The sequence below is a fragment of the Thunnus albacares genome, chromosome 8 (genome assembly GCF_914725855.1).
Source record: "Thunnus albacares chromosome 8, fThuAlb1.1, whole genome shotgun sequence".
Classification (NCBI taxonomy): domain Eukaryota; kingdom Metazoa; phylum Chordata; class Actinopteri; order Scombriformes; family Scombridae; genus Thunnus; species Thunnus albacares.
This window is the reverse complement of record NC_058113.1, coordinates 25,481,382-25,499,556: the sequence shown is the minus strand read 5'-3', so window position 1 is coordinate 25,499,556 and position 18,175 is coordinate 25,481,382. Positions and strand designations below refer to the sequence as shown.

The 18,175-nt window shown below is 36.2% G+C and overlaps 1 protein-coding gene and 1 pseudogene across 1 annotated transcript; both read left to right on the top strand.

The window, feature by feature from the left end:
• The first annotated feature begins 7,387 nt into the window (after positions 1–7,387).
• LOC122987298 (free fatty acid receptor 2-like) lies at positions 7,388–8,266 on the top strand. Its single transcript, XM_044359091.1, has one exon. The coding sequence runs from the start codon at positions 7,388–7,390 to the stop codon at positions 8,264–8,266; it is 879 nt and encodes a 292-aa protein (XP_044215026.1).
• A 5,249-nt stretch (positions 8,267–13,515) lies between these two features.
• LOC122987297 lies at positions 13,516–14,320 on the top strand (annotated as a pseudogene).
• The last annotated feature ends 3,855 nt before the right edge of the window (positions 14,321–18,175 follow it).

Genomic DNA, 18,175 nt, shown 5'->3' with positions numbered 1-18,175 from the left:
GTCCACTTAATTTCGGAGCAAATTCTCTAAATTTGACACCACAATTTTTCATCTGACAACAACAGCAACTATGCCAAACAGAGGCATGCCAAAAGATTTTCTATGCAAAACATGATACAGTGCAGTAACTACCAACCACTATAGTGAGTGGGTAGGCCTATTGCCAACTACATCAGCTGCCCAATTAGTATGTATGTACTGTATATTTTTTGTTTGTTTCAACACTTCATGACATTTATTCTCTGAGTGAAATAGTCAAACACAAGATGCCTTTTTGGTTGTGCATTATGTCAATACTTTAGGAAGTGTACCATTTTATGTACATTACCCATCATTCAGCATGACATACAGTACTATAATTTAATCTGTAAACTTAAATCAGGAAACTTTTGAATCATGACAAGAATTTAAAATAATATTCTGTGAGTCTGAACAGCCCTTGTCTACACAGTGTTTGTAATTATGGACCAACTAGGCCCTGCTGGATTGAAGAAGATATTATACAGTACATGCAGGTTAACTCTGAAACTATGTGAGACAGATCAGAATCAGGACTTTTGATAATCAATCACGTAATATTCTTTTACTTATACTTAAGTAAAATGTTGTTGTTGTCACATCCTGCCTTGACTTTGTTTGTTTTTTGGACTTTTTGTGTTTTTTTGGGTTCCCTGTATCGTAGGGTATTTCGTTTTTGGTTTTCTGGTTTCCCTGTGTTTTCTCCATGTGTTCATGTACTCCTCCTCTCACCTGTCCTGCATTGCCCTCGTTGGTCCTGCCCTATTCTGTGTCTTCCCCGCACCTGCCCTGTATCAGCCTCATCAGCCCTGCCCTGCTCCTTGTGTTTCCCCAGCCAATCAGCTCCCTGTCTGTTCACTCCCCTCTCCTGAGTTCTCCACCCATCCTTCCCACCTGCACCTAATCTCCTCGTTAGTTTGGTTTGTATTTAAGGTCTGGTTTTGAGTTCAGTCTCTGTCGAGCCGTCTGTGTTTGTTCTGCATTTGTTCTTGTGGTTATGGTCAGTTTCCTATGTTCCTGTGGTTTTTGAATTAATTCATTAAATATTCTGCATTGTTGCCTGCCTGCTGTCTCTTGCGTTTGGGTACACCTGCTCCACTCACCATCCTGACAGTTGTTTTTTTTAACTCATAAGTACTTTTACTTCAGTTAACTGGCCTGCAGAGGTTAGGCAGAAACAATTTGGAAATAAAGTTGCAACAGCCTACTTCAGTTTAGTGGTCTGCTTAGCAGAAGTTAGACAGAAACTAGTTGGAAATTACTTGCTAATTTACTTGCCAAATTACTTGCCTAATTCCCATGAAATTTGCGGACCTGTAAAATAAAGTGTTTGCGCTCATCTTTGAACTCATACGTTATAAAAAGGTTGTATTTGGTAAAAGGTACCGCCAGGCTGTTTTTCTTACATTTTTGAAAATTTCTTCAGTTACGTAAGTAAATATGTTTACCTTACATTTATCAAACTTAATATTGCAGATCAGTTTTACTATTAAAATTCTACATCTGGAGTGATGTTTTTATTTTCATTAATGCCTCTCCCAATTCTCTTGAAATTCTGTTCTTATGTTTTTGGTGGTAGGGCTGTAATTTACGTTATTTAAATGTTAATTTATCTGGTATTAAATGTTAAGATGTTTTTTTCTTTATATTCCCTTATAACCTTTGTTCGTTTAGTATCAAAATCAAAGTAAATGTTTCTCCTTTGGGTAGTTTCTACATGATGCATATAGACATTTATTTATTTGTTTGTTTATTTGATAGGGACGGAGCACATTAATGAACATCAGTATACGATAAAGGATGTAAATATACCAGAGTTAGCAAAAAATGGTAATTTACATCCGTAGTCCCTAGGCAGGTAACAAAAACAGAAACAGTTTAAGTAACAACACTCAAACACAAATATACACATACAGAACATAAAAAGGCAAAATACATTGTACACATGTCCCGTTAAAAATGATCACAGTTCTGTTTTGCCTTGAGCCACTGTTTGAGATGAGACTTAAAGGTAGGATATGTGGGTCACTCCCTTATTGTAAGTAGTAGGCCATTCCAACATTTACTTCCCTTTACTGATTTCAGTTTATCCAAATGTGGTGTGTCAAAATGGCACCACACAGTCCTGTCTAGTGGTGGCCTTGGTGTTATTGCCACTGTCAGCCCTCTATGTAATGATGTCATTTAAAGGAGGTGGGGCAAGCCCATGCAAAGCCTTACACATAAAACAAGCATAAGTTCTCAAAACTCAATAAATGATATTTTTTCCAGGATGTTACAATGATGGAATGAGAGTGTTTTTTTATAGCTTTCTTGAAGGGTAATTCTACTGGTTTAAGTGTTGTTACACCTGTAAGTGACCAGTTAGTAAAACAGTACTCTGTGTGAAAAAATAATTGAGTGGAAAAAGAAATGGCCTGATTTCCTTAAAGTTTTGTAAATTAAATTTTTACTGTGTTTGACACCTTTTTCACATGACTTTTAAAGATTAATGTGGAGTCCAATGTGACCCCAAGATACTTGAACTCATTTATAATGTCAAGTTCCTCTCCTCTCAAGAACACATTAGAATGTGTCACTTTTACTGGTTGTTTTGTAAACATCGTACACACAGTATTTTTTGGTGTTGAAATTGAGACATGATTTAGTAAGCCAGTCTTGGACATGGGTCACTGTAAGAATTAATTAGGCTTCCTAGATATCTTTTGCACATGCAAAAATTACTGCATCATCTGCATACATTGGAATATTGACATTTTGACATGCATTGGTCTAAGAATAGAGCCTCATGGGACCCCTACAGGACAGTCAAGGTAAGGAGATTTGGTGCCATCAACACAAACACATTGCTTCCTACAGGATAGCTTCTTCAGAAAAATTAAAATGTGTTAATTTACATAAAAGAATCTGGTGGTCAAGAGTAATAAATGCCCTCTTTAAATCAAGAAAGACAGCACATACATAGGAACTCTTATCCAATATTTTTTTTTTCTAAAAAGACACAGTTTGCTGATTCTGTGGAATGATGGGCACGGAACCCAAATTGCATGGGGTGTAGCCTTTAGAGAGATGTTCAGTCAATAGCTTTTCCACCCACTTCTCAGTGACCTCAGATATAACCGGGAGGATGCTGATTGACCGATAGTTAGCTCTGTCTGTTTTTTCCCCAGATTTAAAGATTGGGATAACCGTGGCCACCTTCCATGCTGAAGGAATAACTGTTAACCAAATAATTGGGCATACCAGAGAATCTTTGTGTAATTTCAGAAAGTTAGTGTCAAGCCTGTAGGCATCCCTCGCTTTAGAGCTTTTCAGTGCACTGATAATCTGGGCCACTTCTGGTTCTGTTATTTCTTCTATTTTAAAAATAGGCATCATGAAAAAAAAGTATTGAGATTGGTAGCTAGGATCATTCTTTATTGATATTTTGCCTTTTTTTATATTCCCTTTTGTGCCTTCAGTATACTCCATAAAGAATTTGCTTTGGCCTTATAGTCTGTATTACTTTGTTTCTCATTGATGTGAATTTTTGTCAGTCTGTAATCAGACCGTACTTCAAAGATTTTTTAAGCAGTTGGTCTCTATCTTTCATCAGTTTTCTACATTCAACATTCAGCAAGGGCAGAGTGTTCCCCTTTCTTTTATTTTGGCTCCCCTTCTAGTGAAGGATGCCATCACTTCATAAATTGTTGCAAGAAACACACAGCGACTCTCTATGTTCCCACTTGAGGGGACTTCACCCCAGTCAAGCTCTTTTAGAGCTGCCTCAAGGTTTTGCTGTTGACTCTTTTTGATTGTGTAGGATATAGTTTTAAATGAATCTGAAAAATGTTGCTTTGTAAGCTTCCTTGAGAGAAAAAAATGCACTTAATGATCATATCAGGTCAATTCGTGAATAATGTGTCTATTCTTGTGTTTTACGATGGGTTATTATAGTAGGCTGTAGACTAGACCAACTAAACTAGACCAGCTGCCAAATTATTTGCCTTAGCAATACAATTATTTTTCCAGGCTGTATTACAGCTGTGCATGTACTGAACACTTCATGACATTTATTGTCTGAGTGAAATAACTCAAATAATGAGTGGAAAAAAATGTTTAATATAGTAGTTAATATAGTAGTTAATATTAACAAACTAGTGTTTGCTCTCTGCTTATTGAATGGGTGGAGCACTATTGTGTCACACAGAGCTTGAATATGACTCTCTGTTTCCGACTTACAACAGCTCATCTTTAAACTCACAAGTTATAAAAAGGTTGTCTTTGGTAAAAGGCACAGCCACGCAAACAGAGTTGGTTTTCTTACATTTTTGAAAATTTCTTCAGCTAGGTAAGTAAATATGTGTACCTTACATTTGCCAACTTAACATTGCAGATCCATTTTGCTATTGAATTCTACATCTGGAGTGATATTTTCATTTTCATTTTTAAAGCCATAGGATGGTGTCTTGTTTTGAGAGCTGACAATGATTCTTTTCTCTTGGGATTCTTATCATGGACATGAAAAAACATATTCCTAACTATTTTTATCCATACTCAAACAAAATAGAAGGGGGCTACAAACTGAGGTGTTATCGGTATCGACAAGATTGTTTAGATAGACCTATGAAGATACTGATTTGATGTCTTCAAAAACTGCACCCAAAGAAGATACTGGAGCACACAATTCGTTTAGCAATTTATGAAGGTTAATAAGGATGGGAGGTAATCAATCAATAAACCAATACATTTTGAATGAGTGCTGTCAATGTATTGGTTTATTGATTGATTACCTCCCATCCTTATTGATCAATGAGAGACTGTTCTGTGTATGGAGGAGGGTATGTAACTTTTTCAATCTATGCCATTACTGTTTGACTCTGATGAAGACACAGTGCGCGTCAAAATATCGTTTTCACCTTAATACATTGCTTAAGTGAATCGTGTGCTCCAGTACCTTCTTTGTGTGCAGTCTTTGAGAAGTGGACCATTGAACTGTTTGTTAAATTGAAGATATATTCACATAATTTTATTTAGACATGCACTGTAAAAACTTACTGTGATTTTTACAGTAATTAACTGGCAGCAATTGGCAAGTAACTTACTGTAATTCATTTTACAGTAAGTTATTTGTCAGTTGCTGCCAGTTATTTACTGTAATTTATTTCACAGTAAGTTACTTGTCAATTTCTGCCAGTTAATTACTGTAAATAAAAACACAGTGAACTTACTGTAATTTATTTTACAGTAAGTTTATAAACACAGTAAACTTACTGTAAAATAAATTACAGTAAGTGTACTGTGTTTTTATTTACAGTAGCAATTGCAAAATGAAACAGTAATTTAATGGCACTTTATCTACCTTTACAGTAGCTGTACGTAACTGTGGTGCACAGGGATTGTGCACCATGTTTACAGAAATCTAATGGCCTTCTTCCATATGGCAGAAATACCCACACTGAATAGTGCACTGCTGCAATTATATCTGTGATGCACAGTGCAAAAAGTCTTCCCTCAAACAGGACAGCAGAACAAAAGAAGTTGTTTACCCTTAATGACATAAACTGTAGTAAAAGAGCCTGTTGCCTGCAGTTCTACGTCTGCGAGTTCACTTCAGCTGTTTCCTCTTTTACCAATTCTCCTTTGCAATATGTAAAACTGATCTGCTGACCAAACAGCACAAAACATTTTGCATAGACCAATGTCTACTGACCAATACTGCAGTCTGTTTCTTGTACATTTCCTGTACATGCTTCATAATAAAAGCCACACAGTGGTACATCAGTGAGAAGCTTTTAATGTGAAGTAGCAACAGCAGGAAATATTCGGACATCAACTTAACACAGTAACTAAGCATATAGTAAATAAGAATGAAGTAAATAAATGTTTTCTTTTCAGTGTTTGCCATAAAAGAAGCAGGGACCATATGCAACTTTCTGTCCTCTAAATATCATTCTATAACAAAGTTTTCAAATGTACATATTACAAACATTGGCAAATATTACAATGACAACGTTAAAAATACAATATGTAAAAAGCTTGTTTAAATCTGTAACCACAGTTAAACAAATCCTCGCGAAAAAAAAATACTGATGTCATTTAATAAGCCCACTACAAGTTAAAAAAACAAGAAACAAATCACTGAACTATATATATATATATATATATATATATATATATATATATATAAGCCCATCTATGATACCGTCTGACAAATTTACACCGAGCAAAAACAGACAAGAACATGAGTACTCTTTAAAAGAAAATCCTTTAAAGTAAAAAAAAAAGATAATGTAGTGAACCGAAGAGCTGTTAAATCCCAAACCAGCTGCAGTGAAGTAATTTACTTTAGCGCCCAGACTGACTCAGTGACGCTGTTCAAATTTGAGATCATGTGATGTTTTTCTTTGGCTCAACCAATCAGCTCACAACTTCACTGACAGCCTGTCATGACATAGACTGTATAAAAGGTTATGACCTGATAAACGTTGAGACAAATTTAAAACCTGAAAGTAACAGCCCGCAGAAGCATGAACAAACAAGGTCATCTTGAAGTATTTGAATTCATATGAAAAGAATAATTATTTCAAACTAAAGTTTAAATTATTTAATCTGCACCATGAATTTGAGGGTTGCGGCTGAGATTGAGACTGTGATTTTCTACAGTAACATATGGTTACTGTGATTTTCTACAATACTAAAATAGTTACTGTGATTTTCTACAGTAACATAATGGTTACTGTGATTTTCTACAGCACTAAAATAGTTACTGTGATTTTTTTTACAGTATCATATGGTTACTGTGATTCTCTACAGTAGTGTGTTCACTACTGTTATTTCTACAGTATCATCATGATTACTGTGTTTTTAGGCTTAATATACAGTACTATACTGTAAAAAATATTCAGAGTAATTAACTGTGCAAAAACACAGAAAATTTTCTTTTTCTCAAGTGCTCTATTTTCTCTTGCTGTTTTTGTAGTTATAAATGGTATAAACAGTGTAGTTATCTACTGTATTACTTGTCAATTAATACTTCTCCCTTTACAATTCTGTTTTTATGTTTTTGGTGGTAGGGCTGTAATTTATGTTATTCACATGTTAATTTCTGGAACTATCTTATGTGGTTTTAAATGTTAAAATGTTTGGAATTTTTTATATTCCCTTATAACCTCTGTTTGTTTAGTATCAGAAACAAAGTAAATGTTTCTCCTTTGGGTAGTTTCCACATGATGCATATAGACATCAATGACTAATCAGGTCAAAGGTTGTTGTCACTGTTGTAAATATAGAAAAGAATCAATGTTTTTTTAGCAGTTGTCTACCACCTGTGTCTCTTATTCCTAAATTCTGTTTGTTGTTTGTTTACCTGCTTTGGCTTAGGGTCATAATGGAGCCAGTGGTGAGGAGTGAAGTCATTCTCTCAGTTTATGTAATTTCCTTCCTGATAGGCCTGCCAGCCAACCTCCTGGCTCTCTATGCCTTCAGTGTAAAGATCCACTCCAAGCCACATCCAACAAACATCCTGCTACTCAATCTGACCGTCTCTGATCTGCTCTTCTTGATCATCCTTCCCTTAAAGATATATGAGGCAGCGTCAGGTATGATGTGGAAACTACCCAACTTCCTGTGCTCCATCACCTCCTTCACCTTCTTTTCCACAATCTACACCAGCTCCTTGCTGCTGATGGCAATAAGTGTAGTTCGCTATATAGGAGTAGCTTTTCCTATCACCTATCATCAGCGTAAAAAACCTGTGTATGCGATAGTGATCAGCGCTATTATTTGGATTATCTCAGCAGCACACTGCAGCATCACTTTCATCACCCAACACCACCCTTCCCTGTCCAGCAACAGCACCAGTGTGTGTTATGAGAACTTTACAGAGAAGCAGTTGAAGGTCCTCCTCCCATTACGTTTGGAGTTGTTCTTTGTGCTCTGCCTTATACCTCTCCTAATTTGTATTTACTGCTACTTGAACTGCATCTTGATCCTGTACAGTCAGCCCAGGATATCCCAGATGCAGAAGCAGAAGGCCATCGGCATGGCCTTGGGGACTCTAGCTGTGTTTCTCATTTGTGTGTTGCCATATAACATCTCACATGTACTGGGCTTCTTTCAGGGTGAGAGCCCAAAATGGAGGTACTACACCCTGCTGCTTTGCACCTTCAACACCTGTATTGATCCCATAATCTTCTACTTTTCCACCTCTGCCTTCCGCTGCACTGGTGAAAAGTCAGTTTTCAGGAATTGTAGAGTAACTGTTTAAAGATCACATAAGCAAGGCACAAGCTCTAGCAAAGAGTAAAACATGATTTCAAGACTATACAGTATACCCAGCTTCAATGTTTTTATTGTATTGTATACTGTATTAAAGACCGTATATGGCCATATTTAACAGTTAATTTATACAACAATGTTTCACATCTAGGTTTGCTGGCTATTGTGTAAAAAAAGATGCTCTTAAGGGTGATTCAATCCTGGTCAAAGGGACTGTGCTGCTTTCTACCCCAAACCACTGTAAACCATCTTATGACAAAACCACAAGACACATTAGGTGCATATGCAATTCCAAATTGTATTATTGTATATAGATCCTCTATTTTGGAATGGGAATTTGAACCCCTGACACATTATTTCCTGTTTATTTTAACCAGCCACTCTTCTGCACTTATGCATTCTGTAGGCAAACATGTAAAATATACTTGCAAAAAAAGCAGGTACGAAAAGTACAAGATAATAGCACAATAACAAATGATTGTACAGAATGGTTTTCTTTTTATTAGTTCTCTAGTTTACATAATTCTTATTGATGTGTGAATTTGAAAATATATACTGGGGATTTTAGTGAGTTCAAATCTTGTGAAACAGCAAACGGCACCAACTTGAAGAATTACTGTAAATAAAATTTCAAGACAACATTGTATTGATTTGTATATAAATAATAGACAGAGCTGCTGCAACAATTTTAAACAATTTTAAAGTTTTTCTCAGTTTGCGATAATTGTATAATATGCATATGAGAACTACCATCAGCAACATACAATAATTACACTGAAATCTACCAAACCAAAATGAACTAATCTGCAAAGGTTATGAACAATGCCACCCAGCCTAGTGTGTAGGACCAAGAGAAGCACCAGTCACCAAAGTGCTTGCCCAGGAAGTTCACTGTCACCCCAGTGTAAAAAGTCATTGCAAGCAAAACAAAGAGAGCTGGCATGGCAGACAGAGAGAAAGTTTCTTTCGAGTTTTTTTGTCACACCTAGTGGACTTTCTCTGAGATTTACATGATATGCAAATTCACTGCATTCATAGCATGTGTGATGTTAAACACAAAACTGTAACATAATTTGGATAATGTATCCACGTGGTTTATTCAAATCCTATTTGACCCACTTGGAACAAAGAACATGATCCTATCAGCAAATGAGCGGCTGAACCTCTCAAAGGCCGAGAAGTAGGCAAAGGAGAGGATTCCTGTGATGATGCCAGTAAAGCACAACATGGCAGAGAGGATCATTAAAGAGTGGCATTCCAGTAGGCTGAGAAGGAGTAAAACAAAAGAAAGAGAGCATGCTATGAAGATATGTGCATGCTGATAAATGAAAAATGATAAACCTTTATTTGATCTAAAGGGTTTCAGTTCAAAATGTACTTAGCCATTTAACAAAGTCACTAGAAATTAGAAATTATGTGCATTTACAGTATTTAAGCACAATTTGAATGTACCGGTGCTTTGATTTACATTTTATATGATGTTAAAAACATTTTGTCCACTTAATTTCAGAGGAACTTCTCTAAATTTGACACTTCTGTTTATCTCACAGGAACAGCAACTGTGCCAAATAAGATTTTCCATGCAAAACACGAAGCAGTGCAGTAACTACCATCCACTATATTGAGTGAGTAGGCCTATTGCCAACTAGACCAGCTACCAAATTATTTGCCTTACCAATAAAAAGGTTTTTCCAGGGTGTATTACAGCATGTATTTACTGTGTATTTTGTATTTGTTCCAACATCTCATGACATTTATTCTTTGAGCGAAATAGTCAAACGCAAGATGCCTATTTGGTTGCGCATTATGTCAAAGGCAAATACTTTAAGAAGTGCATAATTTTATGTACATTTACCCGTCATTCAGCATGACATATGGCTGGAATTATGGACCAACTAGGCCTTGCTCAATTGGAGAAGATACTATACAGTATGTACAGGTTAACACACTGAGACTCTCTGAGGTACAGATCAGAATCAGGACATTTAATAATCAATCACATAATGTTCTTTTGATTTATACTTACATAAAATGACGTTTTTTTTAACTCTTGAGTGCTTTTACTTTGTAGTATGTCCATTCTCAACTTATTGTTTTTTTGTCACATAGGTTATGTCAGCGTGAAATTTTAGCATTACTATTTTTACCCCTTGTTGTTAATGTGTCTAATATGCATTAATTATTATTTTATATTATTATTTTTTATGCTGCTTAAATAACAAGTTTTCTCTCATTAATTGAGTGAAAAAAAATCTTTTCAGGGCATGGTGAGTATTTTTTCATAACCATGTCTAGATAAGGTGACCCATCAATAGAGACATGTCTTCAATTATTATAAGGAACCAAACTGGGTAATGGTGGGACGACAACAAGAACACAAATCAAAATTGTTGTTTTTAAATATTACAGCCAAAATGTGCTGAGGGATCCAAATTCAAAACGGAATACATATGCTCAAAGCCAAGAGGGTAAATAAACGTGAGGACACAATTCCTATCAAGTATGAAATAAATTAACCATTGTGCCTCACTTTAAAATACTATCACTACAGCATATTAGGGACCTTAAAGGTCCCCATCAAAACTGCCATAAAAATATTATATATTCATATTTTTCCACTTTCATTGAGTTAATTTTTTAACCAACTTCAGTCCTTATCATAACTACCAAATATTCATTAATTTTCAGAATTTCAACCCGTTAAATGCCAGTTTTTGTAATTATACCACTAATCTTTTACAAATGAAAAACACAAAAATTCAAATACTTTCATTATACTAAAGACAAGTGGAATTTTGTTTTCTTTTCTTTTTTTAGTATCACAGTCTGGGATATGTCAGTGATCAGCAACAACAATGATATTTATGAATTATTATTTTTTTATGCAGTATAAGATTAAAGTAAAGATGCTGCCCTGTTAACTTGCAGTCTATGTAAAGTGTCCTATTACCCTTCAAATTTTTTACCTTCTAATAGCATATTACCTTATTTTGCTCTAGCAATAAGGCATAAATACAACATTTATCTATTTACAGAAATTAATGAGCAAGTGGGTGAGTGTGTGTGTGTGTGTGTGTGTGTGTGTGTGTGTGTGTCACAGGTAAGAAATGCATAGCTCCAGAGATGGCTGTATTTATGGTTTAGGATGCCTTGTTTGGTATTTGTCTGCAGATTTTATGTCTGTAAGGAGTATGGGTGTGTATGAGCATCTATGTAATCAAGGGGCTTTGAACTTACTTTTATCTCTGTATGTCAAATCATATGAATCAGTATTGAAAAGACATATAAATCGGAGCAAATAAAAAAATGCCATGAGAATCATTCGCCCTCTTCTTTCACACACACATAGACACACACACACACACACACATGTAGACACACCTTCAAGGTGTGTGTGTGTGTGTGAGAGAGAGAGAGGGGGGGGGGGGAGAAAAGAGTAATGTGACCTGCAGCCCATATAAATTACATCTCTTTAGCTGTAAACACACACGCACTAGTTTCTCCATACACACACAAACAACACCCTTGGACATCCGTATCAATACAGACACACCATTTTCAGATGAATAAATCTGCTACAATATCCTTTTCAATATCAATATCCGATAATGCATGAAATGCCCTTGGTAATATGTATCTGTTCTTCAGGGCAAACAGAAGAAAATTAATCAGTCAGATGGAAAATAGAACTTTGACGCCAGGGCTTCAGTTTGAAAGCCTTATAAAATAGAATGCATGACTTTATGCTCTTATGGCCCTGGGATCAACCATCTACATTGAAATAAAGTTTAATGCTATAGTGAAAGGGAAATAAAGTTAGGCAACACTTATGTGATTAGATTACTTTCAGAAACACATTTAAATATTGAATATTAATAATAATAATAATAACTTTATTTATATAGCACCTTTTAAAAACAAAGTTTACAAAGTGCTTTGACAGACAAAGCAAAAGCAGTGCAATGCAAAGCAAAGACATGAGCCAGAAGACAATAACAGATCTGACCTTAAAAAGATGGCAGCCAAAGGCAAAGAAAGACAATAAAGAGATGATAAAAAGTTTAAAAGAAAGATCAAAAGTTAGAAAAAGAAGTTTAAAAGAAAGATGATCTAAAGACAACATTACATAAAAGCAAGTCTGTAAAAATGGGTTTTAAGAAGTGATGTAAAAGAAGTTACTGATTCTGTGAGACTTATCTCCTCAGGCAGGCTGTTCCAAAGTCGAGGGGCCCTGATGGAAAAAGCACGGTCACCTTTAGATTTAAGCCTTGACTTTGGAACAGCCAGAAGGGCCCCACCTGAGGATCTAAGGCTGCGGGCTGGCTCGTACGGGGTCAGCATATCTGTTATGTAGCTTGGAGCCAGACCCAGACATGCTTTAAAAGTGATCAGTAAAATCTTAAAATCAATTCTAAAATGAACAGGGAACCAATGGAGAGAAGCCAGAATCGGGGTGATGTGATGTTGTCTGTTAAAACCAGTAAGAAGCCTAGCTGCTGCGTTCTGAACTAGTTGGAGGTGGAACAGGGATTTTTGTGTTATACCGGAAAGGAGGGAGTTGCAGTAATCTAGTCTAGAGAAAATGAAAGTGTGGATGATTTTTTCATTTTTTCTTGGGTCACTGGGTCTCAGGGGAAGGTATATCTGTGTGTCGTCTGCGTAGCAATGAAAAGAAACGTTGTATTGTTGAATGATTTGGCCAAGTGGAAGCATGTAGATGGAAAATAAAATTGGACCTAAAATCGAACCTTGCGGTACACCACTGGTAATGTGGGCTGTGGAAGAAGTGAAATAACCAGTGGTGACTGAGACGGTTCTTTCTAAAAGGTAAGAATAAAACCAATCAGCATGTTTAAAAATAGAAGGAAAAAATAAATTTTTGAGGGAACTGTTGATAATCGATAAAATACTGGGGCCAACTGTGTCGATAGCTTCTTTGAGAAATTTTGTGGGGATAGCATCAAGACTGCACGTGGTGGGCTATGATATCAGATAAAAATGACAGTGATATAGCATTAAATTGACTAAAATGGCAATTAATGTCCCTGCTGGTATGTAAAACATGGGCTCGGGGTGGGATTTATTGTCTTATTTCCATGACCTTATCACTAAAACTCACAGATTGTTGTCACTGTTGTAAATATAGAAAAGAATCAATGTTTTTTTAGCATTTGTCTACCACCTGTCTCTTACTTCCTAAATTCTGTTTGTTGTTACTTGCTTTGGTTTAGGGTCATAATGGAGTTAGTGGTGAGGATCGAGGTCATTCTTTCAGTTTACATAATTTCTTGATAGGCCTGCCAGCCAACCTCCTGGCTCTCTATACCTTCAGTATCGAGATCCACTCCAAGCCACATCCAACAAACATCCTGCTACTCAATCTGATCATCTCTGATCTGCTCCTCTTGATATCCTTACCCTCAAGATGTATGAGGCGGCATCAGACATGATGTGGAATCTACCCAACTTCCTGTGCTCCATCACCTCCTTCACCTTCTTTTCCACAATCTACACCAGCTCTTTGTTGCTGATGGCAGTGAGTGTGGTTCGATACATAGCTGTAGCTTTTCCAGTCACCTATCATCAGCTGCAGAAACCTGTGTACATGATAGTGATCAGCGCTATTATTTGGATTATCTCAGCAGCACATCGCAGCATCACTTTCATTACCCAACACCACCCTTCCCTGTCCAGTAACAACACCAGTGTGTGTTATGAGAACTTTTCAGAGAAGCAGTTGAAGGTCCTCCTCCCAGTACGTTTGGAGTTTTTCTTTGTGCTCTGCTTTATACTACTTCTAATTTCAAGTTACTGCTACTTGTGCTGCATCTTGATCCTGTACAGTCGCCCCAGGATATACCAGATGCAGAAGCAGAAAGCCATCGGCATGGCCTTGGGGACTCTAGCTGTGTTTCTCATTTGTGTGTTGCCATATAACATCTCACATGTACTGGGCTTCTTTCAGGGTGAGAGCCCAAAATGGAGGTACTACACCCTGCTGCTTAGCACCTTCAACACCTGTATGATGATAAATGAAAAATGATAAACCTTTATTTGATCTGAATAGTTTCAATTCAAAATGAACTTACCCATTTTACAAACTCACTAGAAATTAATCAATCTAATTTAAGCCTTTAAAAATGACCTCTGGTATTTTATTCAACATAACCTTTGTCCCGTACATATATATTGTTCCAGTGCACTGCTGGACAATTGTCATCAACTGGTCGGGTTGCACAGATAGATATTATGTGCATTTACAGTATTTAACCACAATTTTAAGGTACTGGTACTTTGATTTACATTTTGTATGATGTTAAAAACATTTTGTCCACTTAATTTCAGAGGAACTTCTCTAAATTTGACACCACTTCTGCTTATCTGATAACAACAGCAACTGTGCCAAACAAGAGTTTCTATGCAAAACATGAAGCAGTGCAGTAACTACCAACCACTATACTGAGTGGCTTGGCCTATTGCCAACTGGACCAACTGCCAAATTAGTTGCCTTAGCAATAAAAAAAAAATTTCAGGCTGTATTACAGCAGTGTGCTGTATGTACTGTACATTTTGTATTTGTTCCAAGACTTCATGACATTTATTCTCTGAGTGAAATGGTCAAACACAAGATGCCTTGCATGATGTCAAAGGCAAATAATTTAGGAAGTGTATAATTTTATGTACATTTACCCATCATTCAGCATGACATCCAGTACTATAGGTTAATTTGTGAAACTTTTGAATCGTGACAAGAATTTAAAATAATGTTCTGTGAGTCAGAACAGCCTTTGTCCACACAGTGTTTGTAATTATGGACCGACCAACTAGGCCCTGCTGGATTCAAGAAGATACTATACAGTACATATAGGTTAACACACTGAGACACATAATATTCTTTTATTTATATTGAAGTGAATGTTGTTTTTTTTAACTATTAAGTAATTTTACTTTGTAGTATGTCTGTTCTCAACTTTTATTTTTTTGTTACATAGGTTCTGTCAGCACAAAAGTGAAATTTTAGCATTATTATTTTTATCATACCAGTGTGCCAGTATGCACTACTCATCCTATGACAGTCTCCTCAAGAAGTTCCTGTTTCTGTACTTCAGAAGTAAGGACATTCATAAATGACAATAATGATGTAAAAATTACCATTCCCTCTAATATCGCAAATCATATCGCAATTGCAATATCAGTCAAAATAATTACAATTAGATATTTTTTCAAAATCATTCAGCCCTATATGATACTGTCAAACAAAGGGAAAAAAAGATCATTCTAACAACTTTAAAGGAAAACTAAGTTTGGGGATGAAGCAGTACAACAGTTCACACAGTTTGGTTAAAATGGTTAGATTGTTTTGTAAAGTACTCTTTCAAAGGTCAAAACTAGACTTTCAATCTCACTTTTAAGCCAACTTTGACAAGTCCTTAAACTTTCCAAAAAATGGACGTTAAAATGACAGAGGAAGATCATGTCCTTCAGTTGAAATCTGGAGAACAGCTACAGTTTAGGAACAGAAATAACAAAGTAGCTAGGCAATCAATGGTCTTATCTATTTGTCTAACTCACAATATTTGTACATCTTGTTTCTTCATTGTGCATGTTGTACAAAATAATTATGTTTCATGATGTGATAATGCTGTGGTTAAGGTCTGGTTAGGTTTTTACCCTATGTCTAGACCACAAGTGTATCAGACTTGGTTTTTAGTCGCATGTCTCACACAACAAACATGTTCTCATGGTAGCCTAACACCTGGGACACACAACCTGCATGAGCGGCACGTGTGCATCACAGAACCAGCCAACTTTTTGTCATATTAGTTCAAATCAGGATGTCTGCCTGTTGTTTTACTTGCTTCCAGATGGAGATTTGGTGTTGTTATTTCCTTATTTGTGGTAAGTTTCCCTCCTGACAGTTAGTTTGTCAGTTTGTTAGTGTGTTTGGCTCATTTGGGGACATTGGTGTCATCTGGATGGACTTTCTTGGAGCAGTGACAGCGAGTGTCTAACTGGCAGAATAATCAATATTATCAAGTTTTGAAGAAAAACATCCTGTGTGACGAATGTATGTGGCTGACACAGAAGTAGCCCCAACCAGACCCCACCATGCCTGTCAGAAAGAAAGCCACTTTCACCTCACATATAATTATTTATTTTTCACACCTTAAGATACGCATCTTAACCTTTTTCTGTCTAAACTACAGAAAAATGAAATTTATAATAAATTTATAATAAAATGATATGAAACATTTATCTTCAATCATTATTGATGGCCATTATCAAAGTCAAATTCTATGTAGAAAGATAGGGCTGGCGGTAGCAGTGCCACAGCAGCAATGCTGTCTGTGTGGACAGTGCACATGTATTTGGTGCTGTAACAGTCATAAAATTAAACTGCAGTCATGAGTGATTGTTAATGCATTATTTTATGCAAATTAAGCATGGCTGATGTTTGTGCAGTTTGGACAGGGCAATAATTAAGTGGTGGGGTGGGGTGCTCATAAAAACAAAATGCCCAGCCAGTTCCTTTCCTTATTATTGATGGCCATTATTAAAGTTAAACTCTATGCAGAAAGATAGGGCTGGCAGCAACAGCGCCACAGCAGCAACACTGTTGCAGACACCACATGCGTGCAAGCCACAGGAGTTCAGCGAAGCACACGCTCTGCTCAGGTTAACACTTGGTTATGGGTTAGGAAAAGGTCATGGGGTTTATTCCAATACCCATACTGCCATATTATTTAGTATGCCAAAAAAAGATTTAGTATGTCCCAGTACATAGTATGTCAAATGCAGCATGCATGCTTTTCTGGATATTCTGACCCACAGTCCTCTGTGCAGCTGAAGATATGCACATCAACTGAGCCACCAAGAGTACACAGACCAATGACAGCACATTGCCAGTACAACAACAGAAGCCGTAATGACAGATGGAGGTAGTATGTCCCAATTGTATGCATACTGTATGCAACACTACATACTTTGTAAGGGCAGAATGTACTAAAAGAAAAAAGTAGACATATGTAATTCAGAACGTAGCAGTAGTTTAGGTTAAAACAATCACTCTCGCAAGATCTTTCGTGATCTGTGATTACCATAGACATGACTGCAATCAACAGCACTGACACCAAACCACAGCTAACATAACAAAGCTAGCTAAATAAATACACTGAAATTAAGCACACACAGCAAGAGACCTGTTGCCGTGTGTACCCAATCACAAATATTCATAATATTTGCAAAACGTGGAGAGCAGATAGACACAGATTTGAAGCAAAATAATACCGTAGTAAAAAAATAAAGATGCTTTACTTCCCATTTAAATAAAAACTGGGTGCCAAGTGATGGTGAACTGTCTCAGGAAAATGTTAATAACCGTCAAGTCATTATTCCACCTGTCATTAGTCTGTTGAAGTTTGGGGGTAGCCATGGTGATGCCCAGGTATTTTTTTAATTTTACTTGTTTTTTAATACTTAATAAACAACAGTTAACATATGTGTTTCAAGTTGGGGTCAAAGAACACATGCAAATACATTACATTACACCACCGTGAGCACACGCAGCACATGCAAATCTAAGATAGACAATCGAGAAAATACAAACAAAATAAAACCTTATACAAATACAGGGGTAATACATTAGCATAGTATTGCCAACCATTTAAAAATTTATAGATAATCAGCCAAATTATTACCATCAGCCTTATTCTCTCCTTTAAAATAATAAATACTGAGACATAGCCTTAATATGTTTAGATGTTATTTTGTTCTTGTGTGTTGCACATTCAAGTGATTTAAAATAATACAAAATAAATCCTTAACAAAGTAAATGAGGGTTTGATGCCTTTACATTTTGAAGTATGAATATGGTATTTGCCCAAAATTATAATGATAT

What these genes read in the sequence shown, in the direction of transcription:
- LOC122987298 (XM_044359091.1), top strand. Translation starts at nt 7,388, where the DNA reads ATGGAGCCAGTGGTGAGGAGTGAAGTCATTCTCTCAGTTTATGTAATT.